Genomic DNA, 25450 nt, shown 5'->3' on the forward strand with positions numbered 1-25450 from the left:
GGGAATCTGACTGTCTAATTAAAACATAGCATTGCGATGGCCAGAAAGTGGTGTTGATACGACTTCGTCGTATAACCCCTCCCCGAAGGCGAGTCTTCGTCTCTTTCTATAATAATTAGATCTATCCGATCTCCGAGCTAAATTCCGGCCTAAACCACTTATGAAATATCTTTAACGTAAGCCTTAGCATTCACAAGATCTTTACGAAAGCCCTCCGAGGTCGTACGGAAGCACTATTGTAGTCTAAAGTTCGAGGTTCGCTACACCGAACACTCGTCCGAAAAGATCTATGGTTAAAAGCTTTCCCGCCGCTATTTTCTCGCAAAATATAGCCGCCTCCTTGCGAGAGAGGGCTTAATTGGTATCTTCTGTTTTGAGCGCTGTTTCGATAATCCGAATTACTTTAAAATTCTCTGTATAGTAGACCGAGACGGATACCCGGGTGTCGCAGCACTAAGCTATTTATAGGTCCAAAACGGGTACCGGCGCGCTTGTAATTAGAGAAATAAGCAAGCTCGAGAGTCTAGCTTCGAAGGACGGCCGGTTCGAGGACGGGACTAGATCGATTCATGCTCCTCAAAGCGCTTAAGCGTATTGTAAATAGTCTTGCGGGTGCTGCTAAAATTATCTGCTAGTTTTGACTACGAAATACCATTCTTGTAAGCATAGATAATAGCTGACCTTTGCTTAGGGCTTAATTCTGCCTTTTTCCTACGTTTTAGGCCAGTTTCCAATAGAATCGGATGCGTAGGGGTGGTGTAGGAAGAAAAATAAAATGGTGGGTTGGTTGCCGGGTCAAAATTGAAGTGGCGTAGTGGGTAAATACTTTTGACCAATATCTGTATTATATCTTAGCTAAAGTAACTCTAGCCTATTTATAATAATAGTAGTATCTTTTAATAATATACTTTTATCTAATAAATAACTAGAATAACTTTCCTACTTTTTATATTTTCTTATCTTAACGAGGGACTATTTAAATATAACCCGCTTAATACTTTAGGGTAGGCTTTTTAGTTAGGCGCTAATTATAGGTTTTAATTTATAGTTTGAATCCGGAGCCTTAAAATAAACTATTTAGTGTGACTACTTAACTAAGTATTAAAAGGCCAGATAGAGAAAATGCCTTATTATTAGTTAAAATTAGCTATACTCTTACCGTTTTTCAATATCTAGGTTTTCTTATTTAATTCAGATTTTTAATAATTATAACTTTAATTTTATACTCTTTCACAACCAAATTAAATATCAAGAATGATTATTTCTTTATATTAAGCTACTATTATTAATTAGCTAGGATTAAATAAATATTGTAATATTTGAAAGTAGATATAAAAATAAAGACTTCTTTTTAATCCTTCTTGATAATAGATAAGTAAGGTCTTGATAATAGGAAAGGAAAAGATAATGTCAATGTTATCGGTGTATGGTGGACAGGAGACGGGGAAAGAGAGAGACTCGGTACGTGAGCTCTGTGGCTATCTAATGCTCAGTCCTATCTGGGTCGTGACGCCCCATGGTCTCAACAATCCTAGATCTCTATTAATAATAATATTAGACTTACTAAATAAATAGGTAATTATTTTAGAATTCAACCTAGATATACGGACTTGAAAATAGCTATATTTATGACATTTCTAATTATTAATCGCTTTAAATAATGAAACAGCTAATTTAGCTCTATCTTCCTGAATATATTGATAGCTAATTAGGCTATTTATAACGTAGTTATTTATCTATACATATATCCTAGTAAAAGCCCGCTGTTATCCTATTTTCCTAACTTAGAACGCTAAATTTCATAGTTCTAATATCTAGCATTCTCGACGGTTATATTATAATACATCATTGTTCAAATAAATAATAGAGAAATTTTAATAAAAATCTAATACTAGAAATATAGCGAGTTGTAAAGGAGCAGTGAAATATATTGCACGGTTCTAGTCAGTATTGCATGCTAAAAGCTAAAAAAAAACCACCGAAATCACGAATTTTTGCCTTGATTATTTCGATAGGGGAATTTTCTAATATCATCATTTTTCGGATAGAGGATCAAGAAGCTATGGTAGATAATATAGGGATAAGAAAAAATTATATACTTAATGTGACACTTGACAGCCGTCACTTGGGGGAGTTTGTCAGATGGCTAGATGGAGAAGGCGGCGAGACCGGGGTTTCGATATGATTGGACGAAGGCGGCATAGATAGAGTATCCTGTTCTCTTTCTCTTCTTCTCTCTAGCTTAGTCTTCGATGAACGGGATCTTTTTGTTCAGGACTTGCCGACTCACACTTATATACAAAGGTATTGAGTGATAAACTAAAAAGTTGGCCTAAGCCAGAGCAAACCTATATATTAGAAGGCTCTTAAGAAAGTTCGGGATTATACTATTTAGTATTTCTCGTATAATATGTTAGCTTGATCATATTTATAATAGAAGTACTACTAATATATCGCTTCTTCCTTTTGCCGGATATTACTCTTTTCTCTTCCTGGCAATTAAAAAAGAAGATTTACAGTTACAAAAAAGTAAGCTTTATTTTATTAGTATGCTTTTAGGTATGAGAGTAAGAAGTAGCAGAATTGATTATAACGTTATAACACGCTGTAATATAGACCTAGTTCCTAATAATCTCTATTCCTTACATCCTTGATATTTAGGGGAGTATCCGACCTATTATTTTTAGTACCTATAATTTCTAAGAGGGAGTTATGGATTATACTAGATTACCTTATCATAATTACCATAGAATATTCCTATACGCCATAATATCTAGGATTTAGTAGAGTATCCGTTACACTAGTGCCTAGTGAGGTATTATGGAACTAGCCTAGTCATAGATACGTTAGCTATAATATTACCTACCTTTGCTATAGTTATTATCGAGGGGCCTATCTTATTAAAGTTATTGTTAAGACCTTCGGCGTCTAACTGATAATAGTGAGAGACCCCGTAATGGGTCTCTAAAAATTATATATAGGCAAGGGCGATAGAATCTATTAGGACTAAGTAGCGTAGGAATAATATGTGATATTATGTATGACAAGAGACCGAACACTAAGCCGAAAGAAAGAGGCCAGCGGGAGAAGCTAATATATACAGGAGAACTCTGTAGGCAATAACCTTAAGGCTAGCGTGGCCTTTAAAATAGGGTTATATTGCCCGAAATAAGCCTTAGGCCCTAAGTTCTCCGGTTCATATCCGACCAATGTCAGGGGTCCTAACATAAACATACACTTACAGTTGTATTAGTTTCCCTACGCTCGCTATTTTCCCGCCTTCGATACTAAATACCACTACTTTTAAATCCCGCCCTAACCACGGCAGTAGATAATTATATAAATAGTAATTTTTGAGTCCTATAGATAGTTAAAGTGTCACCTATATTCTTAGGAAAATCTTAAATATTATTGATGGTTGGAATAAGGAGACTAAGCAGATGAGCTCGATGAATTTTCCGTATTTTAAGGGTATTATTTATACTGAACAACTTAAAGCATTAGAAAGGGTAGAATTTAAAATACGATCAATCGCGAAGAACTAATCACAAAAACTAAAGTAAGTATATAAACGAGTGTCATATATCTTGTCCTTCCTACCTAAGATAGGATATATCCTATTATAGGTGTGAGTCGGCAAAATCTCGATCAAAAAGGGTCTATTTATCGAAGACACTAAGCTAGAGAGAAGAAGAGAGAGACCAGGAGGGACGCTAGGAAGCTACTCTATCTACACCTCCGTCCAATCATCTCGGGGCCCTGGTCTCACTGCCTTCCCCATCCTGCCATCTAGCAAACTCTCCCAAGTGGTCCGAATGTCATGCGTCACACTAGGATTTATTCTACCCTCGGGCCTAATTATATCCTACAATAGAACACGTTCGTAGTTAGGTACGGCTATATATTAAGATAGCATTCCTCGTAGGGATAATATTATCCCACGATACGTACGGTAGTACCGACAGAGACGTCACTCGTGAGTTTCCTAGAATTTCGGTGTTATTAGGATAGCGCGGCCCGTATGATAGTCCCGCTGTGCTAGAGTACGCCAAACCGTGGTTTCTCTACAGTATAAACGTTATCCTATAATAGCAAATCCACAGAGATACAAATGTGGTCTATGTCCACGATTGTACTTCTCCTTACCGTTATACAATATAAGCGGTACTAGGTGGAATGCTTATGGTAATTATTGCACGTGACTTTTATAACAGGTACGTTGGTTAGCTCTCGATGGCCTATTTGGGGTCGGAACATAGGAAAGGTTGTAGAGACAAAATTATCTATGTAAATCCTTTAGTTCCCTAGGGTTGATACAAAGAAAATAAAAACCATGATTCTCTACAAACGTATAAAGGGTCGAAAATATGAATTTAAGGTAAGAAAAGTGGTGCTTTAGAGATTGATGCAGCAGTATGTATGTGTATAATACGCATTTCGAAGCACGTTATGAACCAAGTGCTAGTCTACATGCCAGATAAATCTCCGCAGCGACCAAACATAGGGACCCTAACTGGCCAAGGCAACAGAGTTATAAGAGGTGAAGAAGACCACATAAACTATGCATGTGGCCCACGAGAAGACTAAGCCTAGGTATTCTGCTGCGAAAGGGTCTACTAGAACAGATCGCAATGAAGATAGAACATGAATAGACTACTACCCTTGAATTTTGGGAATCATGCCTAAGACTGGTGCGCAGCTAAAAGTTCCACGCCAGTTCACATCTGCCATGCACGTTATGAACTTTTTTCTTTTCCTAATGACCAGAAGACAACGATCTGCCTCGGCTGACCAATACGTGACACCACTTCAAATGACATAACCTTTAAACATTCTCGAGGACCTGCTCCTTGAACTCCCGCTCCACCTTCTGGCCCTTGTCGTCAGTCGCGGACTCTCCGTGGAGAGAAAGGAGAGCACCGAGGTCGAACTTGGGCGACTTGAGGAGCTTAACCTTGCGAATGTGAACCTGTGGATATTTATGTTAGCAGTCTGTACCTCGATACCCAAGCACAGGAGGGAGACAAACATTCTGGAGGGGGTAGATGCCCTGGGTGGACTTCTCGATCTCACGGCCAATGACCTCGGGGATGAGCTTGTGGGTAAGCTGAGAGAGAGTGCAGCTAGCGGCCTCACGCTGCATGATCTCGGTCATCTTCTTGCGAATGGCACGGATCTGAGAAGAACGGGCGTAGGTGGTCTTCTTGATCTGGTTGGGACGTCTCTTGGTGAAGGCAATGGCGAACAAACGGAGGAGGTAGTCGTCAGTAGTCTTCACGGTGACGTTGGCCTCGATCAGAGACTGCCACTTCCGGACAAGAGAGCGGAGCTTGTCGGTGGTGAAGTCCAGGCCGTGGAAGTTGGTCAAACAGTTCTTGCCCTGGATCTCATCAACGCGGAGCTTGACCTTGCGGAAGGCGTGGTCCTCGTCATTCTGGAGGTCGGCCAGGGAGACCTCGAAGATACGGCCCTTCAGCGAGTCGTTGGCGTTCTTCAGACCGCTGGTGCGGTTGACCAGAGTCTTGCCGACACTAGAGGGTTCATTAGCAAATCCGGAACTAATAACTTTTCTTCTCCGTCGGGATCGGGCTTAGATGCATACTCGCGGGTCTGGAAGGTGGAGGGAGCCTGTCGAGCATGGTTAGCAATGTAGCAAGACAGCAATGTCTGGGAGGCTCAACACACCTTCACGGAGTACTCGTCCTTGCGGGTGAAGGGGTCGACTGTTCTCTTCTTGATACCCTTCTTACCCTTAGAAAGGCGCTTGTTCCTGGACGAAGAGTATTAGCGGTGGATTCGTGCGAAGTGTGGTGAGATCGTCAAAGGCGCATGTGGAATTGAAAGCATTGAAAAGAAGGAAGCAGGGTGGAAGCTTACTTTCCAACAGCCATGATTGCGAGTCGTATCTGTGTGTTGTTGGAAGACAGACAAAAGGTATCGCACCACGCGCTCAGAGGGTTTCGACACTGCTCGGCGAGAGGGTTGAAAACCCACAGAAAACTCGGCTAAGCGAGGCGCGGGCCCTAGTCCCAGATTACATCAGCCATCATGTGACCGAACATTAAAAAAATTATTATCTACAATATAGCCTAGGTGGACTTGAGTGGCTTACCCTATTGCCTCATATTTGTTGCTCTTTAGTGTACGGAGTAGAGTAGCCTTGTATATGTTTACATTGTAACACAGAGTTGGACATGGCAATTAACTGAATGCCAATTATCTCAACTGAAGCAGGTCAAGTGACCCATCTCTATTGAATCAGTTAAATATACACTGCTTGAATTTTCGAGTAGACTGTCTCGTGCGCCCACATGATCTGGTGAGAATTGCCACCAACTGACATCAGAGGACGAAGGCCGGATGATCAATCTTCCGACTCCGATTTGGGTAAGTCTTCCTGGCCTATACGTTTGCTCCGCACGAGTTCCCCCACAGCTTCACCAATCTCGACTTCAACCTTCTGCAACGCGTTTTGAGTCGCAGAGACTTAACTGCAGAATGGTACGTACTCTTTCTTTACCGCATGATCCTTGGAACTGGATACATATGTTGACTTTATAACAGGGCAAGCGCAAGAAGTCAAGCCGCACACCCCAAGGGCCCCGAAAGGTGATTGAACGGCGCGCCTCCTAACACTGCACCAAAAACTGACTCTTACATCCAGAGGGACCCTCTACCAACTGCCTTCTCTTGTCTTTTCTGCAACCACGAGAACTCTGTTGTGGTCAAGCTAGACAAGAAGCTTGGCCTTGGTGATCTGTCGTGTAAAGTTTGCGGTCAAAAGTTCCAAACTGGCATCAATTGTAAGTCGCACACTGCTCGGCTAGATCATCGGCCCACGCCTAACATCATATCTTTCTAGACCTCTCCGCTCCCGTGGATGTTTATTCAGATTGGGTGGATGCATGCGACGCAGTTGCTAAAGATACTGCCAACCAGCACGAAGCACCCAGCGCCACACCGGGGCATCGCGGGGCTAGCAAAGAGGAAATTCCAGAAGATATAGGACATGGCGATGCTTATGCTGATGATGATTACTGATCGTGTGATGAGGCGAACGGCGCAAAAGGAACGGTACTACCAACAATCGATTTTATGAGCTCCTTGTATGACAAATAATTCGATCCCATTTTTCTGGTTGTATGTGCTCATACATTCCCTTTCTCAAGGATATCTCCGCACCTATACAGACCTACGTTACAATCCAGTCTGATCCGGGGACTCGTATGGGGGGCTCAATGTCGAGGTGGTCTGTAACAACGCCTGTGGAAAATGACCTGACCAATATGTCTGAATGACTCCGTCCTGGCCACGGATTATAATTGCCATGGAGAAATGACACACCTTACAGCGTATAATATCTGTCGCCAAAATCACCTAATCCAGGGATGATGTACCTACCAACCAATCAGCATGAAAATCACAAACGTTCTCTAGGTTGAGGTTCTTACTTTTTCTCATCCAGCCCTTGATCGACAAAAGCGGTGACGACCCGAAGCTTGGGGAACCTTTCTGCAAACTCAGCAACGCCAGATGGACTGGCAATCAGATTCAGAAAGAGGATCCGGTGCTCTGGAACTCCTCTTTCCTTCAGTGTCTCCACGGCAAGAGTGGCAGAACCACCTGGGATCAGATCAGCCGGGTGGTCAGGGACATTGGATCCAAAGGGCCAACTCACCAGTTGCAAACATTGGGTCTAGGAGAAGGACCCATCGCTCAGCAATGTCAGCAGGCAGCTTATCGTAGAAGAGCTTAGGCATGCATGTCTCCTCGTCACGCTGAATAAGAATCTTTCCGATACGAACAGACCGGCAGCAGTCCCGTAGTCCTTGTTCCATAGCCTCACCTGCCCTCATGATGGACACTCCACAGATCTTTCCTTCGAACTTGACACCAAGGTAAGCTCTTCCAACGGGGGTGGTGACAGACTGCTCAACAACGGGAAGGTGGTTGAGTCCCTCTTCCACTAGTAATCGAATGATGCGATTAGAGTAAAAGATGAAATCGGCGCGAGCTGTCCTCTTGTCACGAATCATCCTGTTTGGTACATATGAGTCTAGAGTGGCCTCCAGCTGCGGAAAATGGGTTCGCCTCACGTTAACAAAGCAATCAACTGGGGAGTTTGAGGTAGCACGTGGACATTCTCATAGGAGACATCCTTTGAGACAGTTGCAGTAGGCTTTTCACCATCAGGGCGGTACATAGGACCAACACCCTGCGCAGGAGATGGAGCCGATTCTGGTTTGCTAGCCATTGTGCAGGTTGTAGAGTTCAGGGATTTGGAAAAATATGGATAAAGAGACTGAGATCCCGAGAGACGTAGATATCAGTTCAAGTGACACCAGAAAAATGGCAGAGAAAAGGAAAAGAGAGAGGAAAGTCGAGGAGAGCGGGGAACTCGGGATTTCTCTCTTATCTTTTATATCGCTGGGAAGCTATGCCGCAGTGGGTGATTCTGCCTCATCTCCTCCGCCTCTTATCACCTGCATTCTCCGCTTCCTCTCCAACTTCCAACTTATCTCACATTTCAGGTTGTTAAGCTGCTTGTTCTCCTTTGAATACCACACCACGGCTCCCTTTGAGCTTGCACCAGCTCCGTTTCACACTGCAAGGACATGGCTTCTCAGGAAACGCCTACATGTCCTTTGGCCCATTAGCTCGACTTGCTTGTCGTCCCTTGGGGTCTACTAAATACCGAATTGGGCCCAGTTTGATTGACGCGACAACCCTTGGTCTAACACCTGCACTTTGAAGCGCCAGTATCCTCTAGCTTTTCTACACCCAGAGCCGAGATGGAGAACTCACGCCCCCGGAATCGACGGCCCATAACCTATGGGACCACTGCTAGAAGTCAATCTCGCCCGGATATTGCCAAATCTGCGCTGTCCTCTCCCGCCAAAAGAACTTCGAAAGAAGCACCCTTGCCAAGTCCTTCGCGTGCCTCGCGATCGATGAACACCAAGTTGCAGCACAAGAAGAATGGAAACAAGCAACCAGCTGGATCCACCAATGAAACAAAAACGGGCGCTCTTCCACGACCACAGCCTGACCAAGAACCCAATGTGTATGACTTTCCCTCCTCAGATGAAGGGCAGAGCTCCATCAGCCGGCGAAAGCGAAGGCGTTACAATATCGAAGACAAAAAAGTCCCGGCACCCCTGCAACTTACAACATCCAAATTTACCACTGATGTAGAATCAAAAATGGTAGGAATTGGAGGTGGTAATGTGTCAAACCCGGTGGTGAACGATGTGCGAGATCGCCGGAGGCCAATGACCAAATATCACGAGACTCATTCTAAGAGCTCGATCATGCAACAAACGAATGAGATCTCTACTTCCGGCAAAACAGGGTCTGGGAGAATCTTTTCATCAGAGAGAGATTTTGAACCCACTGAGGCTCCCAAACCACGCAAACCCTTGCCGAGTACTCACCAGGGCTCATATACCCCCACCGAGAACGTAACTCCTGGCCGAAGAAGGCTTATTGACTCCCTGGGAATAACGGATTCTCCAGCTGAAACATCACGAAAGAGTTCTGCTGAGAGTCAGCCAACCCCCAATCGGACTTCTCACAATGCGCATGTGGACGATGTGCCTGTAAATGAGAGCCAACCTGAGAGTCAAACTCAAGGTTCCCCTGCCCCTGTACCGTCCCATCTAAGAGGGTCCCAGGTCACCTATGCACGTCAGCGGTCCTTCCTTGATGATCTCTCTATGACAGATGAACTTCCCATCGCAAACATTTCTTCTGAATCGGAGCAACCTTCTAAGTCAGTCCAGCGCCAGCTGAAATATGATGCTCCCCCGATCGCTCGTTTGATCGTGGCTGACGAGGAAACCACTGAAGATGGATCTGTCCGAAGTATCCATGAACTCAGACAGGCAGGTGGAAATGCCCGGTACCGAGGTGCTGTCGAGTCCATATTTGAAGATATTGAAGATCCTCAAAACTCGTTGTCTAGTCGATGCAATGCTTTTGTCCAACTTTGTGGCAAACTCCTGGATACTAGAGCGCGACACCGATTTGTCGAGTGCAATTTTGACAAAAGACTCGTGGATTGTCTTTCAATTGAACTTCGGGTTATCCCTGCTATTTTGGCCTTCTGTGCTTACGCACTGGCATCATCGGATGGAAATTTGTCATATGTGCTTGCTACTGCTGCGTGGCCCAAGCTTTTGGACACATCATACATTCTGTTGGACGTCCAGGATGATATATCAGTGGCGACCAAGGCTCAAGCTAGCGGTCTATCTCGACCTCTGCAGAAGACAATCCAAAATATTGTCCCACAGGTGTCTTCGGTGCTATTTCCCAAGCCTGCATTACCGAAACTTTCTCCATGCATTCTGGCATTGTACTGTATGAAGTCGACCATCTCGACCCTACAAACCAAAGGCGAGAGCCCTGGTCTTTCCACGCCTCTTCTAAAATTATTGGTTGAGATGCTATTATCCGAAAGTTCGCGCTGTGTCACCCAGAAAACCATATCACCAGGGAGTTCTCAAATGCTAGCACTGGGCTTCTCAATTCTGGAAGCGTCGACTGCATCGGCCGAGTTCAAAGATGGACATCAGGATTTGCTTGGTCCACTTTCCGGGCTCCACAGCCTGCTCTACCTCAAGAGCTCATATGCCGACCCCGTCAGCCAAAAAATCAAACCTCTCTATATCCGGGTGATCCTCAATGTCACTAACAGCGACCTTCTACTCTGCGATCAATTTGCGAATCCGGAGTTGGTGGGAGGATTAGTCGATATGGTCCTGGCAAACTTTGGTGACCTGACCGAAGATGCACTTGGCCAGGAAAACAACTCTCTGGACAGTGTGATATTAGCCCTAGGTGCTCTCACTAACTTGTCTGAACGAAGTGAAGAGTCAAGGGCAATTTTCCTTGGGCCCGCTGGCTCCACGAATTCTTTCCTTGACCGGCTCCTACGTCTATTCATGACCAATGTCGATTCCATCTCCACGGTAAGCTTTTCAGTCGCGTTTGCGTGCTGCTCTAGGCTAACTCCAATTTACCTAGGCTAATTCGGTCTTGGAGGTACATCATAATGTTGCTGTGGGATATTTGGCAGTCCTTCTTCTGACACTCTGCCTGGACAACGGCGCTCGGTTGCAGATCAAGAACTCGCTTGTTCCAAACGGGCTGGCAGCAGTGACCTCCACCGTCGATGAATTCTTACAATATCACCAAAAGATTGAAGAGGAAGTCTACCAATTCCCGAAAAAAGGACAACCAGCGAGTGGATTCCTATCCAGGCTACAGGGACTCGTGGCTCAGGTTCGACAGGTGGAGTTATGATGGATGCACTGTACCGGTCAGACGGCGCATCTGTGCGCACTTGGCCCAATACTAACTATATTCATTCCGGTCTGATGGCGTTGAGTCGATGGTCTGCTGGAATTCCTTGATACCCCTGTTTTGCCCAACATCTGTGATTGGAATGAATCATTTGTTCTAGGGAATCTCACGTTTAATTTGGAATATTAATCAATTGATATCCAAAAAAAAGGATCACTTTCGATCACCTATATCATATATAGTAACAAAACCCAGGTTAGCGCCCTCTAAAAAAGAGAAAGGTTTCCAAACGATACTCTAGGCATTGTATAGTAGGAGTTGGAGAAACGACTGTTTGCACTGTTTGCAGGGCTCCAGGAGTTGGAGCTCCGCATGCATCGAGGGGGATTTGCCACCTCCCAACATTCACTTTTCACAAGTGCCATTGTGTTTGAATTGCTGTGGATTCAACTTTAGGATACTGCTTTTTACCCGTTACGCTTTCACGGATCTCCTCTTAATTCTCATTGCTCTGCACCATGCCTGCCGCACCGAAGCAGAGAAAGATCGCCATTGTTGGCAGTCGCTCCGTGGGTATGAGCTCCTTAGTCACAATGCAGTTGTATGTTTTCTAAGCGAATCTGACATTCATACCGTATCTTGCAGGTAAATCCTCACTCACGGTCCGCTTTGTCGAGCATCACTTCGTCGAAAGCTATTACCCTACCATTGAGAACACCTTCAGCCGAATTATCAAACACAACGGCCAAGACTATGCGACTGAGATTGTTGATACTGCGGGACAGGTAGATGACTTTTGTGCGAGGTTATTGCCAAACTGTGACTGAGTACTTTACAGGATGAATACAGCATCTTGAACTCGAAACATTTCATTGGAATCCATGGATATATTATTGTCTATTCAGTCACATCCCGCCAGTCCTTTGAGATGGTGCGAGTAATTCGAGACAAGATTTTGAACCACTTGGTAAGCCACCATTTTTCTGGTTTATACCAACTTATACTAAAGATTACTTTTCTAGGGAGCGGATGAAGTACCTCTTGTTGTTGTAGGCAACAAGAGTGATCTTAAGCCCGAACAGCGCCAGGTCTCTCTTGATGAGGGTCGCCAATTAGCAGAGGAGGTCAACTGTGCATTCACCGAGGCCAGTGCTTTCCTTGATTTCAATGTGACAAAGGCCTTTGATCTTATGATCGGAGAGGTTGAGAAGACCTCAAATCCCTCACAACCCACTGGAGGAAACAAATGTATCTTGATGTGATACTGAAGATTCCTGTGTTGTCCGGAGATGGTCAGTGAAGCAGCTTGAAAGCAATTTGAGTTACTTTTCTCCATGATTCGTGGCATTATTTTACTGTGCCTGGTTGCAATTCAACTCTTTACCCATGTTCTTATTGGCTGATTGCTTGATGCAGGATTTGTGCTATTGATTTTGGTGACTTTGTGGCTCTGTTTGAGCCCCTTGTTTTGGCTGTCTTCCTCTTTTTTGTCTATGTTTCTGGAATGGTGGATTTTTGGGGGATTTGCATGAATAATGAGCTCAAGGCCTAGGGAACTCGGATCGGTACCATGCATAGAGTAATGAACTAAATACTGGCAATATCAAGCCCGCAGACTGTAATCATTAACATTCGTTCACTGGAAATAGAGACTTTGACAGCCACGTCGATTAAGTAATCCACGCCTCTCAGCCCACGAGTGCGTGTCTCCACGCACTGGGGATTTTCCTCTTTCCCCCCTCCACACATTTGAGTCACCCCTCAATCATCAACTCAACACCAATCGTCAACATGCTAGACCTTTCCGACTTTGTCACCGAACGCGGTGGTGATATCAAGAAGATCAAGGAGAGCCAGCAAAAACGTTTTGCTCCGGAGGAAACTGTTGATGAAGTGATTGCGCTCTACGAAGAAGCTCGCCGGGGTATGGCTATCATTATTCTTCCCGTGATCCTTGCTGACATATTATAGCGCGTTACGAGGTAACACAGATCGGATCTCAGCTCAATGCGCTCCAAAAGGAAATTGGAATGAAGAAGAAGGTTATTATGCGCCAACCTCGGGTTCACGACTTGAGTGCTCACACAAAGCCAATTAGAACAAGGAAGACGCAAGCGAACTGTTCGGACAAAAGGCAGAGTTGGAGAAGTGCAAGAAGCAGGCAGAGGAAGCTGCAGTTGACAAGGAAGTGCAACGGGACCGAAAGATCCGCACTATTGGAAACTATGTTCATGAATCAGTGCCCGTGAGCAACGATGAGGTATGGTTTTAGCTTGGACTTATGGTGTTTGATGCGCTTGCATAGCTGACCAGCGACCCTTCGGCCATAGGAAGATAACCAGGTCATTAGAACATGGGCTCCAGAGAATGCCCAAATGGACAGGCCAGGTTGCCTCTCTCACCACGAAGTTCTCACTCGTCTTGATGGATATGACCCAGAACGTGGTGTAAAGATTGTTGGCCACCGTGGGTACTGCCTGACTGGCTACGGTCTTTTCCTCAATCTGGCTCTGATCAACTACGGCCTGGAGTTCCTCTTCAACAAAGGCTACAAGCCCAACCAACCCCCACAGTTCATGCTTCGGGATCTCATGGCGAAGACTGCGCAACTGGAGCAATTCGACGAGGAGCTGTACAAGGTCACTGAGAGTGAGGACAAATCCACCGACAAGTACCTCATTGCCACTTCTGAACAGCCATTGTCTGCCCTGCACGATAGCGAGTGGTTGCAAGACAAGGACCTTCCTATCAAGTAAGACACCATATTTTCTTGTGGTTGTTGCATCGCTAAAGGAGAACACAGATATGCCGGTTACAGCACATGCTACCGCAAAGAGGCAGGATCTCACGGCAAGGACGCTTGGGGTATCTTCCGTGTCCACCAGTTTGAAAAGGTAAGCTAAATTCTTCTAAGTATCCCTCTTAAATAGTTGTATATTCATACCAAGGTTAGATCGAGCAGTTTGTTCTCACGAAGCCCGAGGATTCGTGGCAAGCCTTTGAGGACATGATGAGCACCTCCGAGGAATTCTACCAGTCCTTGGGACTGCCATACAACATTGTTGCCATTGTCTCTGGTGCCTTGAACAATGCAGCTGCCAAAAAGTACGACCTGGAGGCCTGGTTCCCCTTCCAGAAAGAGTACAAGGAGCTAGTCTCTTGCTCCAACTGTACTGACTACCAGTCCCGAGCCTTGGAGATCCGTTACGGTACCAAGAAGGCCACTGATTTGAAGAAGACTTATGTTCATGCGCTGAATGCCACCCTGTGTGCAACCGAGAGAACCCTCTGCTGTGTGTTGGAGAACTACCAAAGAGAAGATGTAAGTGCTGTTCCCATCTGGCAACGATGATAACTAACTGAGAGCCTAGGGCATTGTGGTTCCAGAGCCTCTCCGGAAGTACATTCCTGGTGCCCCGGAATTCCTCCCTTATACTAGAGATCTTCCCAAGGACAGCACTTCCACAAAGACCAAGAGCAAGTCCAAGGCTACCGATGATGCCACCAAAAAGATGCAAGGCCTCCAGGTCTAGAGCGACTCACGTGATTGGCATACTGCTTGAAAGGGCGATCGATACCTGATTGGCTGAAAATTAGAAAAGGAAAAAAAAAAAAAAAGAAAAGAAAGATTGCCCCGCGAACATACCCCTCCATGATGTTAAAAGAGACGCATAGTACTATACATACACTACCTGAGATACTTAGGTCCATATTGAAATAGTCTCTAAGTCATCTCCATGATCTCTACGATCTCTAGGATCTCCCCCTATTTTAATTTATATGGTTCCCGAATCTTCAATCCCGATTTGCAACGGGATTTCCAATAGGGTTCCGATTCCGGAGGCTTACTTAATTTCTAATTAAGAGTCATAAGGTGATTCACCTCTTCCCTCCATTCCCAAGTCGTTTCTCCCTTCACATTTCTCCCACCCCCCATTATGACTTCCGCAAGAGATATTCGTCCTCGTCAGGACGACTTTGCCCAGCAACACCTTTCGGCTTCGCCCAATGCCTCTTTCCATTCCCCATCCAGCCATGGCTCTGCGCTGGGCCGTACCGTCCCTCTGGTCAATGCAAAGCACCTGAAGCCATTCGCGACGCAAGACATCAAGGTCTTGCTTCTGGAGAATGTGAACCAGACCGGCCGCGAGATCCTGTCCCAGCAGGGTTACCAGGTGGAATACCTCAAGTCTTCCCTCCCGGAGGACCAACTCATTGAGAAGATCCGGTGCGTCATCTGCGGATTGACAATCGAATGTGGTGGCTAATTGGTGGTTCTGCAGGGATGTGCATGTCATTGGTATTCGCTCGAAGACGAAGCTTACTGCGCGCGTTTTGAAGGAGGCAAAGAACCTGATTGTCATTGGCTGCTTCTGTATTGGTACCAACCAGGTTGACCTTCAATATGCCGCTGATAACGGTATCGCTGTTTTCAACTCCCCTTTCAGCAACTCCCGCAGTGTTGCCGAGCTCGTCATTGGTGAAATCATTATGCTTGCGCGTCAGCTAGGCGACCGCTCCAACGAGATGCACAACGGCACTTGGAACAAGGTGAGCAACGGGTGCTGGGAAATTCGAGGAAAGACTCTAGGTATGTAATGGGTGTTTTGGATTCATTGACTGCCCAGCTCATGTTCCTTTTCCAGGTATCATTGGTTACGGTCACATTGGTGCCCAGCTGTCAGTATTGGCCGAGGCAATGGGAATGTCCGTTATTTACTTCGATGTGCTCAACATCATGTCACTCGGCACTGCTCGCCAGGTGGAGACCTTGGAGGAGCTTCTGGGCCAGGCTGATTACGTTACTTGCCATGTGCCTGAGATCCCCGAGACCAAGGGTATGATTGGACAAACGCAATTTGAACAGATGAAGACCGGTAGCTATTTGATCAACGCTAGCCGTGGAACTGTTGTGGACATCCCTGCCCTCATTGATGCTATGCGGAGCGGCAAGGTTGCCGGTGCTGCCCTGGATGTGTACCCCAACGAGCCCGCCGGAAACGGTGACTACTTCAACAATGAACTGAACACATGGGGAGCCGATCTGCGTTCGCTGAAGAACCTGATCTTGACCCCCCACATTGGAGGCAGCACTGATGAGGCCCAGAAGGCTATCGGTGTTGAAGTTGCTCAGGCTCTTGTCAGATACGTTAACGAGGGTTCGACCTTGGGTGCTGTTAACCTGCCCGAGGTTACTCTCCGCTCTTTGACCATGGATGAGCCCAACCACGCTCGGGTAAGTGGCGCCGTACCCGAGACCCAGTTGCTTTTGATACTAACATGCCATTCAAGGTCATCTACATTCACAAGAACATTCCTGGAGTGCTGCGAAAGGGTACGTGTATCACTACATGGATGTGAAATGATACAGCTAACATGTGCAGTCAACGAGATTATTGGAGACCACAACGTTGACAAGCAGATGACCGATAGCAGAGGCGATGTAAGTTTATCTCTGCAGACTTTGAATTGCCAGAAGCTAATTGTGTTTAGGTTGCCTATCTGATGGCTGATATCAGCAACGTGGACACTGCTACCATCAAGGATTTGTACACCAGCTTCGAAAGCCTTCCCTGTAAGATTCCTGCTCGAATTGTGTATTGTTCAAAGCTAACACTCCATCAGCTCGCATCATGACCCGCATTCTGTATTAGACGATCGATCCCTTCACAAGCTAGCCTCCAGGCTGTGATGCTTTAATCAACTTAAGACGCATGAGCCCTGTCTCGGGGTTCACTTCCGGTTGCAATGGGTCACTCTCAACGAGCACCCTGGGAGAAAACAATTTCAATACATATGAGAATCTTGGTCTTGGGTACGGCACAAAGCCGTTGGAATGTATATTGCGACCATAGTTTCCACCTTTACTAGACAAAAGTCATGACATGAACGTTTTTCATTTCTATTCATCATAAGAATTTCATCGCCAAGTAAAATACATGCACTAGTTGGATGACTAGCCGCGACTCCCATCTCTGTAACCAGGACTACGGCTTCTCCTTCTTGGTTCCCGGCGGTAGTCATGTCGATTGTTTAATCGCCAGTCAGGATTGGTACTTGAGTCCCGGGCACGATCGGGAGCGTTGCCATAGTTTGGAACATAGGAGTCTGTGTTCCCCGGTCTGGCTCCCGGGCGGCCCTGGCCATATCGATCTCGCCGTTGGTCATCTCTTCCGTCAGATCTGTTGGTTTGCGCTCCATCCCACGGCGGGTGAGCGGGGACCGGGGGACGCGGGGGCAACCCGGTGTCTCTTTGCGAAGGTGGGAAAGGCCCACGGCGTTGGGCGTTTCCATGGCTCGGGACATTTGCTCTGCTTCCACGGGCGGCGCCGGGGATGCGGCTGTTTCTGGAATCCGGTCCGCGAGAGCCAGAGCTTCCCCAGCCACTGTTTGATTGAGTATCGCCCGAACCGATGGCAGGAACAGGAGGCACGGGAGCTCGCTGACTGCGGAACTTCTTCCGATCAAGTTCATGCGAATCTGAGAATTGAGGAATGTCCCCAGGTCGTGCTGGGAGCGGAGGAGTGGTGAAATAAGGATGCTTCAATGCATCAATAGCGTTGATTCGTTTCCTCCAGTCAAGTCTAAGAAGTTCCCCTAAGAGGGAAACGGCTGTTGGACTCAGGCTGTTGGGTAAAGGGTAAGTCTCATTCAGATAGAGTGGCACGGAAGACATACTCCTTAAAATATTCGGCAAGGTTCCCGCGCTTGAATCCAAAGTTCTTCACGCCCTCGCAACCTGGAAGCGAACTCCATCCAGGCATATTCTCCTCGGTCGGAGTGCCCACAAGACTGAAAATTAGCTGCGCTTGGTTGAGGTCGCTATTACCCATAAGTATAGGCTTCCCTTTGAACATCTCGCCAAACACACAGCTGGAAAGAGGGTTAGAAAACGAGAGGATCTTTTTCTCTTGACAAAAGACATACCCAACTCCCCACAGATCAATGGCCGTGGTGTAGCGTTTTAATTGCAGCAGTAGCTCAGGTGGTCGGTACCATCTGGTGACAACAAGAGCAGTGTACTCCCTCTTGGCCTCTCCTCCTCCTTTTCCGGGCTGCGGAGGAGATTCATCGTACGGCCGAGCAAGGCCAAAATCGGCAATTTGAAGAACGCCACCATTGCTGATCAGCAGGTTTGCCGCTGTCCAGTTATGTCAGCTCTAGTGCACCCAAAAGTTGAGTCAAGACCTACCTTTCATATCACGATGTAAAATGCGGCTCTATGAAATCGTTAGGTGGATGTTGCAAAAATGGGCGTCATACATACTGCATGTAAATATTTGAGACCCTCAAGGAGTTGCATCAAATAGCATTTGATCTGTGGCTCGGTAAACTGGACAGCCGGGTTTTCTAGCAGTCCTGAAAGGTCATGCTCCATATATGGGAAGACCATGTACATGCTGGGCTTCTTTCGCCCATCGCCTGGTATGTTGTTAAGGCAATCATTCTTCGGAAGCGCAGGAACCAAGCTAACCTTTGCCTCGCTCGATTGCCATCTCTTTCAGCTGTAAAATATTTGGGTGCGAGAGCGCCTTAAGAAGCTTGATCTCTCGAATAGCAGTGATAGGAAACTGGCGCAGAGTCAGCTGTGGTCATGAAAGGAACGAGGAAAACCACTCACGCCTTCTTTTTCGTGGTGCATCAAGATCTTTTTGAGAGCCACAACCGTAGTGTCCTTCTTTGATCTTGCGCGATAGACCTCACTGTCGACCAGTCAGACATGTTACTTTTATGTATCCAGTAACAACCCACCCAAAGGTTCCTTCTCCAAGCTTCCCGACAAATTCATATTCACGGATATTGGAACAGCCGGGAAACCGTGCTCGGCCGTCGCCGTTTTTCTCAAGGGATATGATTGCCATTTTGACTCGACTCGACCGGTATAAGTTGTCGCCCGTGACAAATTTGTCAGGTATTATTCGATTCAGGGTCGCGTCAAATCTCACGTCAAAGGGTCAAAGCAGTTGTCGCGTGTTTCGAGCGGACAGATTGGAGTGAAAGGAAAGCGTCGAGCTCGATCGGTAGTAATGTTCCACTGCAAATTTGGGCTCAGGGAATCCGTAAAAGACCGAGTCATCTCATAGCAGAGGGGAACTTGGGGGGAATTAAGTGAAAGCGAAAAGGCGCGTACAATGATGTCGCATTGCTTTCTTTGAATGGGATCAATATCGAGTTCGACCATTCAGAGTGAATAGAGACCTGAATAGGGACCATCCCAAACGAAGTGCAGACAAGACAGGCCGATATGCCCTATGCTCAATGAAGTGATTGTCGGAGCTCAAATAATTGATGCGGTTGAGTGCTGTCATGGGTCACGTGCAACGACTTCCCCGTCTCCGTCCAAGGGCAGAACTCTCCAACCTCACCCGAGTTCTGTGAAGCAACGACAGTCATTCCCAACACACAGTAAGTGCTGCAAGCACGGTCCTCGATGTCATTCCGTGGTTAATTATATCCCAATTTGTACAGTCATGGCGGGCAACTCCTCCCACCCTATCCACATCCACCCGGTTCGTCCGCTCTACCGCTTCACTGCAACCGCATTGGGCGCAAGCATGTGGTTCTTCGTATGCAATCTCTCTTTCTAATCATTTAGTACACTGTGCTGACATTCCTCTTCTGTGCAGCTCATGTACCGGGCCAAGAAGGACGGTCCGGCTCTGTTGGGCTGGAAGCACCCTTGGGACCATTGATCCAAATCTCATCGTCGATTTTTCTTTTTCTCGAATAGCCACTGTATCGCAAATGGCAATGGTGGTTGGATTGGTTGAAATGCGTACGGGGTGCATTGGAGATAAACGTAGGGTTGTCCCAGGATGCATGTCAAAACAGGTCCAGTTCATGATAGCCATTTACAAGTCGAATTGTATCATACCCTTTCTCTTTCATTTTGTTTTGAACCATAAGGTTGGGTCCACGTGGTTGGGTCCACGTTTACTGGGTATACAGCCCGAGATCCTCTATCTACAACTCTATGTGTAACTGCTATAAGTACAATGTGAGTCCTTCCGAGAGCATGCATTACATCCGCATTTCCTCCAACAGCACCTTGTACATGCGACGCTTCTTGTGGTAATTTGGCTGCAAGTGGGCACGAGCATGTCCAAGTATCTGCGCCAGGCAAGGGAAAATGTTCTTCTCCGCTATCCAGGCGAGAGCGAAGACGCCCAATGCCAGCGCGACCAACCAGCTTCGGAACCCGTCAGACATGAAAGTCAGCTGCATAACGTCCACGACCCATTGAGACGGTCTGAAGAGCATGTAAGCCGAAATGAACAGATCAACAATGATAGTGACGAGGTATGGCACTATTAAAAATCAGTCAATCTACTCAAACATCCGGGCGAGTAATTCTCACCGTTCATCGTCATTGGTTTCCGGAAGGGTGGGCCAGCACTAAGAATAACACTGGTCAGGATGTACTGGAAGCAGGAAAACAAGAACAAAGCGGTGTTCTCTGAGTTGATGATGTTGCTCTTCTCGAGGTCCAGCTGCGGTGGCATAAACCTGTAAAGTGTTAGAGTTGGTGCAAAACGGGTAGACTCTAGAACACTGACCAGGGCTGCAATTGCACGGTCTGGAAAACAGCAAGCTGCGATAGCACTACGATCGAGATATGTCCAAGCAACGGTGTCAATACCTTGCGTGAGACAAGGTCGGCGGTTGGCCGCTTCCGAGATAGCGTGGGAGAAGGGTCGGCCCAGCCCACTGTCAAGTCTGATTAGACTAGCACGAACTATGTACCATGAAATCACTTACTGAAAATTGCAATTGGCATGATGAGCGCAAGATCGATGAAGAGGAACTGTACCAGGTTAGTTATTTAAGGACTTTGAGTATGGTGGTTCGCTTACTTGGAAATCGCCCAGATTTGACCCTGAGGTGTAGAGGAAGCTGACCGAGGAGAATTGAATGGCGGAATAAAGACTCATGAACTTGAAGCAGGAAAAGCTTGTCACCAAAGCAGCTCGGCCCTCACTGTGGCCATTGTTAGAAATCTGGTCCATCTTTCAACGCATAAAACTTACCGAATCAACGTCGGGACACAAGAGATTTCGAACACGCGACTAGTAAAGGGTGCAGCGACAGACGCCTCGGCATCCGACAAGGAAATACCAACATCTGCGGCTTTCAGTGCACCACAGTCATTGGCACCATCTCCGCAAAAGCCGCAGCAGTAATCGATGGACTGAAGTTTCTCGACCAGTTCATGCTTTTCGTCCGGAGACATTCTGGCAAATACCTTTCCGCATACAAGTACCTAGAACCAGATAAATTAGTTTGCCTTGATTGGTATAGAAGTATCCAGCGAATTGGTGCACGTACCTTGTTGAGCACATCCTCATTTCCATAATCGATCATCCATCTGAACACGTCACCAGTCACAGCAACAGAGAATTTGAGCTCGGTGATGGCGTTTCCTGGAATAGAGAGATCATTTTCCGCGGTATCAATGGGCTTCAATATATTAGTTCTAGTTCTCCCACCTCTGAAAGGATGACTTTACCATAAGTGTCCGTGGGTCCAATCGGAGATCAGGGTTGTCCACGCTTTCCCATATGAGAGAAGTTTTGGATACAAGACCAGGCTCTGCATTTTGTGTTAGATATGAATTGGGTAGGGTGCGATGAAACCAACCTTCAATCAAATGAGGAATGAAGCATGGTTCATCGGCTCCAAGCATTTTGCATTCGCGGGCAACGCTAATTGCTGTCAAAATATTGTCACCAGTGCACATGACATTGCGAATTCCCGCCTGGTTCAGCTCGGAAATCACACTGGCAGTGCTAGGTTTCAACTTGTTCTCGAAGATGATGAAACCTATGAACTCCAGGTTTGATTCGACATCCATTCGAGTCATTTTCTGGACTTTCATCCAGCTAAGCTTTCGTTCATACTTGGTGGCGCATGCAATCACACGATATCCTTTATGTGTGTAGTAACTCAAGAGATCTTCGTAATCTGAGGGAACTGAAACAAGAGTGAGCATGCAGCTGGATAGAACGGGGAGAGTCACTGACGAGATTCAGGAACACAAATATCCTTGATACTTTCCGGGGCACCCTTGACAAAGAAGCTCGCCCCGTTGTCGCCAAATCTCCTGACCGCCACACTCGCGCGGCGGAGATGGGAGACGAACTCAAAGCTTCGTAGGACTCCAAGTTCCAAGGGATTCTAGGATATATTAGAACCTATATACAATTTTTGACAAGGCTTGCAACTTACAGCCGAAGCATCTTGTTGACTGGCGTGCTGGGGAGGCTTTGCAACTGACGGTGCAATTGTGTCGTATTTGTGGGCTCGGTCCGAAACAGTATTTCCTCCCTCTTCGAAGGTCCAATCGGTAAATTGGAACATCTTCACATCAAGAGGATCTCCTAGCAACTCATCGTCCACTACCCTGAGAGAATGACACGTCGCCATGGTGTACATGATCTTTCTCTGCTTATCGAGATCATATGCAGAGTTTGCCGTCTTAGGGGGAAGAAGGAAACCATCAGACGTTTCAGAGAGCAATTCCGAAAACCTGTAGACGCTTAGTGAGGTCCGTATAACTTTTTGAAGGGTTTCAAACCTTTGACCGCGGGTTACTATGCGCGCTCCGAGTACATCCAACCCATCTTCCGTCAGAGTTCCAGTCTTATCAAAACAAACAACGTCAAGTTTTCCACCAACATTCACCCTAGCATATGTTAGTGTCATATCAGAATTAGCTTTCTTTATAACTCACTTCTGTGGACTGATACAGAATATACTCTGCTTTTTCAGTCGAGATAGAGCGAAATTGGTTCCAATAGTAAGTGTGGCCGGAAGAGCTGGCGGTACAACAATCGTTATCAGATCGAGGGCTCGCACTATGATCAAGTGCCAAGCGAGCTATACTCGTGTCAGTATTTGACATTTGAAATGAATCCTGTCTGTTCGAGTCTGACTTACGCCCAACCGAACAAAATTAACAAACGAAGCAATGAACCCAAGGAGAGCAACCACGCCCATAACAGCAATGTATCGGAATGAGTCCCGGTAGAACTTGAATCCAGAAGGTTTGGGGAAAAGCATAGAGCGAACTAGAGCACCCTTCGTGGTCAAGAAGCCAGTTCTGACAACGATTGCCAATGCTACTGCTTCATCGTCATCGACGTTCTGAGGCCGTCTAGCGCGGATCACTTTTGTTCCGCTGAAGAGGAAATGCTTGGCAACCTGAGGGTGTATAGAGGGGGTGCTGAGATCGAGATATTTGAGGGCGTCATCCGTGAGAGGTGCTTTGGAGACCGGAACAGATTCACCTGTTGTCATGTTAGATACCAAAGTCTAGGCAAATGACTTGTACATACCAGTGAGCATGCTCTCATTCACGATGCAGTCCCCTGACAACAATATGCAGTCACACGGGACCTGATTAAGCGAGGGATCAGAGAACTCAAAAACGTCACCAGGAACCAACTCCTGAGAGGAAACCGATCGCCCTAAAAAACGGTCAGTAATTGGATGGAGGCGAAGTGCCAAATTGACTTACAAAATCCATTTCTAAGAACACGAACATCACACTCGAAAAGAGAAATCTCCCTAAGCCGACTCATTGTCTAAACATACATTAGTAGTGGGAACGAGGCAATTATAGGGTGGAGCATACCGATTTGGTCTCAAGCACAGTTGTTGCTATGCTAAAAAATGAGATGAGGAAAATACAGACGGCATAGTAATAGTATTCATCCATCGACCAAAGAACAAGGCTGGCAACTTGGAAGATATAGAAAGGATGAAAAGCCTGATTCGTTAGATGCAAGCATACAAAGTTGTTAGAAAACTCACCTCATCCAGGAGAAGCTGTGGCACAGTCTTCTGATGAATCTCAATGACATTGCGCTCAAATAATTGTTCTCTGCTGTCCCGTTCATCGGCGTCCAATCCTCCTCGCATAACCTTCGCATTTGTCCACAAGGGATCTTTCCAGCCATTGATCAAAGAGAACTTATCCTCGATGGGATGGTAAAAAAACCTCAAGTACCTATAGTCAATGGAATGCAGGGAGTCAATAGTCGGATCGCTGTCTTCATCATAGGTGTGACTCGAAGAATCAGCGAACACCGTAGAAAGCGGACGCCCATAGGCTTGGCTGCCAACTTCATGTACGGTGAATTGATTCCATTGATCCTGTCATGAATTAAACGACTGTTTGAAACAGATTAATCTCACATTCTTACCTCGATTGCCACCCACTGGCATTTCCCTATGGGAGTCGGCTTCCCAATTAGCCTTACCCGCCATCGTGGCAACCACCGAAAAACGAGATAGGCAAATCCACCGGTCAAGATGCAGAGAGCGACATAGAGGGTAAATCCGCCAACGCTTGTGGAGAAGCCAGCAAAGACAGCGGTCAAATCTTCTGATGCGATATAGACCTTCTGGTTTAGCCTGTTGCCGGATCGTCGGTCTCGTCCATATGAGCTTGCTGACATATAGCGAGAAAGAAGTGGATGCTCGGTGGAGTCGCGAGATACAGACAATCTCTTGGACACAAAGGACCCTCTGGCTGACTCGAGGTCTGCGTCTCCCATCGCATGGACTGACTCTTCGTCGATCTCGCTCTCTTCCTCTACCGCGTCTTCATTCGACCACTCCTCGAAATCTTCTCCATCTTGGAAGTATGTAAAACTGACGGTAGAGCCTGTTCGATTGCGACGGTGCGCGAATGACACAACACTGGAAGGAATGCTTTCCGAGATCGGTCCATCAAAAACCTGAGGTCGGTTAGCTCGCCATCTGCGTAAAACTAGGTATTTGACATACCTCATTACGTGCCATCTCCACGTCCGACACGACACTCATGCTATATGGATATCAGCAATGTGGACATCATAAGGGTGCAATCGGGGGTAGCTACCTGCTTCGCATGGAGTCGCGCCGCAGCCCGTTCCGAGGCATTAAAAGATCCACCGGACCAGTCCCCGAGGGGGGAGTGTGGACGACTTCCCATGTTGAACCCAGTTCCCCTGAGGATCAGTAGGAATAAAGGTCGAAAATCAAGTCGGGATGGGAAGGAGGAAGGGTCTGTGATCGACCTTATCGGGTGAGGTCCCACCGCGGAGAATGGCTTATCATCATGTGATGGCTTACAATCACCCGAACAGGCATTCGCATT

At 46.5% G+C, this 25450-nt stretch overlaps 10 protein-coding genes across 10 annotated transcripts; 6 read left to right on the forward strand and 4 right to left on the reverse strand.

Annotated features, from left to right (window-relative positions):
* Window positions 1-4625: 4625 nt before the first annotated feature.
* Window positions 4626-5980, reverse strand: rps1 (40S ribosomal protein eS1). Its single transcript, XM_058509652.1, has 5 exons — window positions 5878-5980; window positions 5686-5770; window positions 5603-5628; window positions 5030-5531; window positions 4626-4969 (listed from the first exon to the last, which is right to left on the reverse strand). Exons 1-5 carry the CDS (start codon window positions 5889-5891, stop codon window positions 4826-4828), a joined length of 771 nt encoding a protein of 256 aa, XP_058378631.1. The 5' UTR covers window positions 5892-5980; the 3' UTR covers window positions 4626-4825.
* A 518-nt stretch (window positions 5981-6498) lies between these two features.
* N7446_000886 (transcription elongation factor 1 family protein) lies at window positions 6499-7041 on the forward strand (the record flags this gene model as incomplete). The annotated part of the gene is made up of 4 exons (XM_058509653.1): window positions 6499-6501; window positions 6565-6609; window positions 6665-6803; window positions 6863-7041. The coding sequence occupies 4 exons, from the start codon at window positions 6499-6501 to the stop codon at window positions 7039-7041; spliced, it is 366 nt and encodes a 121-aa protein (XP_058378632.1).
* Window positions 7042-7345: 304 nt separating this feature from the next.
* On the reverse strand, window positions 7346-8254 carry N7446_000887 (uracil phosphoribosyltransferase; the record flags this gene model as incomplete). The annotated part of the gene is made up of 4 exons (XM_058509654.1): window positions 7346-7397; window positions 7452-7623; window positions 7679-8037; window positions 8097-8254. 4 exons carry the CDS (start codon window positions 8252-8254, stop codon window positions 7346-7348), a joined length of 741 nt encoding a protein of 246 aa, XP_058378633.1.
* Window positions 8255-8490: 236 nt separating this feature from the next.
* N7446_000888 (WAPL family protein) lies at window positions 8491-11518 on the forward strand. The gene is made up of 2 exons (XM_058509655.1): window positions 8491-10973; window positions 11029-11518. The coding sequence occupies exons 1-2, from the start codon at window positions 8793-8795 to the stop codon at window positions 11305-11307; spliced, it is 2460 nt and encodes an 819-aa protein (XP_058378634.1). The 5' UTR covers window positions 8491-8792; the 3' UTR covers window positions 11308-11518.
* A 195-nt stretch (window positions 11519-11713) lies between these two features.
* Window positions 11714-12960, forward strand: rhbA (Rheb family small GTPase rhbA). Its single transcript, XM_058509656.1, has 4 exons — window positions 11714-11880; window positions 11953-12092; window positions 12146-12274; window positions 12330-12960. Exons 1-4 carry the CDS (start codon window positions 11826-11828, stop codon window positions 12567-12569), a joined length of 564 nt encoding a protein of 187 aa, XP_058378635.1. The 5' UTR covers window positions 11714-11825; the 3' UTR covers window positions 12570-12960.
* Window positions 12961-13098: 138 nt separating this feature from the next.
* N7446_000890 (serine--tRNA ligase SES1) lies at window positions 13099-14840 on the forward strand (the record flags this gene model as incomplete). Its single annotated transcript, XM_058509657.1, has 7 exons — window positions 13099-13231; window positions 13279-13349; window positions 13406-13567; window positions 13638-14059; window positions 14111-14201; window positions 14261-14629; window positions 14679-14840. 7 exons carry the CDS (start codon window positions 13099-13101, stop codon window positions 14838-14840), a joined length of 1410 nt encoding a protein of 469 aa, XP_058378636.1.
* Window positions 14841-15245: 405 nt separating this feature from the next.
* Window positions 15246-16961, forward strand: N7446_000891 (D-3-phosphoglycerate dehydrogenase; the record flags this gene model as incomplete). The annotated part of the gene is made up of 7 exons (XM_058509658.1): window positions 15246-15535; window positions 15591-15898; window positions 15954-16543; window positions 16600-16642; window positions 16692-16750; window positions 16801-16882; window positions 16933-16961. The coding sequence occupies 7 exons, from the start codon at window positions 15246-15248 to the stop codon at window positions 16959-16961; spliced, it is 1401 nt and encodes a 466-aa protein (XP_058378637.1).
* A 302-nt stretch (window positions 16962-17263) lies between these two features.
* N7446_000892 (CDC2/CDK family serine/threonine-protein kinase) lies at window positions 17264-19169 on the reverse strand (the record flags this gene model as incomplete). Its single annotated transcript, XM_058509659.1, has 8 exons — window positions 17264-17933; window positions 17986-18180; window positions 18235-18448; window positions 18500-18527; window positions 18575-18729; window positions 18782-18878; window positions 18929-19010; window positions 19060-19169. The coding sequence occupies 8 exons, from the start codon at window positions 19167-19169 to the stop codon at window positions 17264-17266; spliced, it is 1551 nt and encodes a 516-aa protein (XP_058378638.1).
* Window positions 19170-19661: 492 nt separating this feature from the next.
* On the forward strand, window positions 19662-20065 carry N7446_000893 (uncharacterized protein). Its single transcript, XM_058509660.1, has 3 exons — window positions 19662-19713; window positions 19777-19874; window positions 19935-20065. Exons 2-3 carry the CDS (start codon window positions 19779-19781, stop codon window positions 19998-20000), a joined length of 162 nt encoding a protein of 53 aa, XP_058378639.1. The 5' UTR covers window positions 19662-19713; window positions 19777-19778; the 3' UTR covers window positions 20001-20065.
* Window positions 20066-20075: 10 nt separating this feature from the next.
* N7446_000894 (uncharacterized protein) lies at window positions 20076-25341 on the reverse strand. The gene is made up of 21 exons (XM_058509661.1): window positions 25193-25341; window positions 25099-25138; window positions 24513-25049; window positions 24121-24462; window positions 23942-24076; window positions 23825-23891; window positions 23643-23774; window positions 23245-23594; window positions 23039-23184; window positions 22883-22990; window positions 22534-22834; window positions 22329-22482; window positions 21946-22278; window positions 21815-21897; window positions 21634-21765; window positions 21336-21568; window positions 21162-21285; window positions 21067-21112; window positions 20865-21015; window positions 20666-20814; window positions 20076-20615 (listed from the first exon to the last, which is right to left on the reverse strand). Exons 1-21 carry the CDS (start codon window positions 25231-25233, stop codon window positions 20329-20331), a joined length of 3891 nt encoding a protein of 1296 aa, XP_058378640.1. The 5' UTR covers window positions 25234-25341; the 3' UTR covers window positions 20076-20328.
* Between the last annotated feature and the right edge of the window lie 109 nt (window positions 25342-25450).

This window comes from Penicillium canescens (assembly GCF_028828765.1).
Source record: "Penicillium canescens strain IBT 15451 chromosome Unknown utg000001l_segment0_segment0, whole genome shotgun sequence".
Classification (NCBI taxonomy): domain Eukaryota; kingdom Fungi; phylum Ascomycota; class Eurotiomycetes; order Eurotiales; family Aspergillaceae; genus Penicillium; species Penicillium canescens.

What these genes read in the sequence shown, in the direction of transcription:
- rps1 (XM_058509652.1), bottom strand. An exon ending in AGGACGAGTACTCCGTGAAG is followed by an intron (nt 5,629 to 5,685) that starts GTGTGTTGAGCC and finishes CATGCTCGACAG; the next exon opens with GCTCCCTCCACCTTCCAGAC. An exon ending in TCCACCTTCCAGACCCGCGA is followed by an intron (nt 5,532 to 5,602) that starts GTATGCATCTAA and finishes TGAACCCTCTAG; the next exon opens with TGTCGGCAAGACTCTGGTCA.
- N7446_000888 (XM_058509655.1), top strand. Translation starts at nt 8,793, where the DNA reads ATGGAGAACTCACGCCCCCGGAATCGACGGCCCATAACCTATGGGACC. An exon ending in ATGTCGATTCCATCTCCACG is followed by an intron (nt 10,974 to 11,028) that starts GTAAGCTTTTCA and finishes CAATTTACCTAG; the next exon opens with GCTAATTCGGTCTTGGAGGT.
- rhbA (XM_058509656.1), top strand. Translation starts at nt 11,826, where the DNA reads ATGCCTGCCGCACCGAAGCAGAGAAAGATCGCCATTGTTGGCAGTCGC. An exon ending in TTGTTGATACTGCGGGACAG is followed by an intron (nt 12,093 to 12,145) that starts GTAGATGACTTT and finishes AGTACTTTACAG; the next exon opens with GATGAATACAGCATCTTGAA. An exon ending in ACAAGATTTTGAACCACTTG is followed by an intron (nt 12,275 to 12,329) that starts GTAAGCCACCAT and finishes TTACTTTTCTAG; the next exon opens with GGAGCGGATGAAGTACCTCT.
- N7446_000893 (XM_058509660.1), top strand. Translation starts at nt 19,779, where the DNA reads ATGGCGGGCAACTCCTCCCACCCTATCCACATCCACCCGGTTCGTCCG. An exon ending in GCGCAAGCATGTGGTTCTTC is followed by an intron (nt 19,875 to 19,934) that starts GTATGCAATCTC and finishes TCTTCTGTGCAG; the next exon opens with CTCATGTACCGGGCCAAGAA.
- N7446_000894 (XM_058509661.1), bottom strand. Translation starts at nt 25,233, where the DNA reads ATGCCTCGGAACGGGCTGCGGCGCGACTCCATGCGAAGCAG. An exon ending in CTGTGCTTGAGACCAAATCG is followed by an intron (nt 23,892 to 23,941) that starts GTATGCTCCACC and finishes ATGTATGTTTAG; the next exon opens with ACAATGAGTCGGCTTAGGGA. An exon ending in TGGACCCACGGACACTTATG is followed by an intron (nt 21,766 to 21,814) that starts GTAAAGTCATCC and finishes AATATATTGAAG; the next exon opens with CCCATTGATACCGCGGAAAA.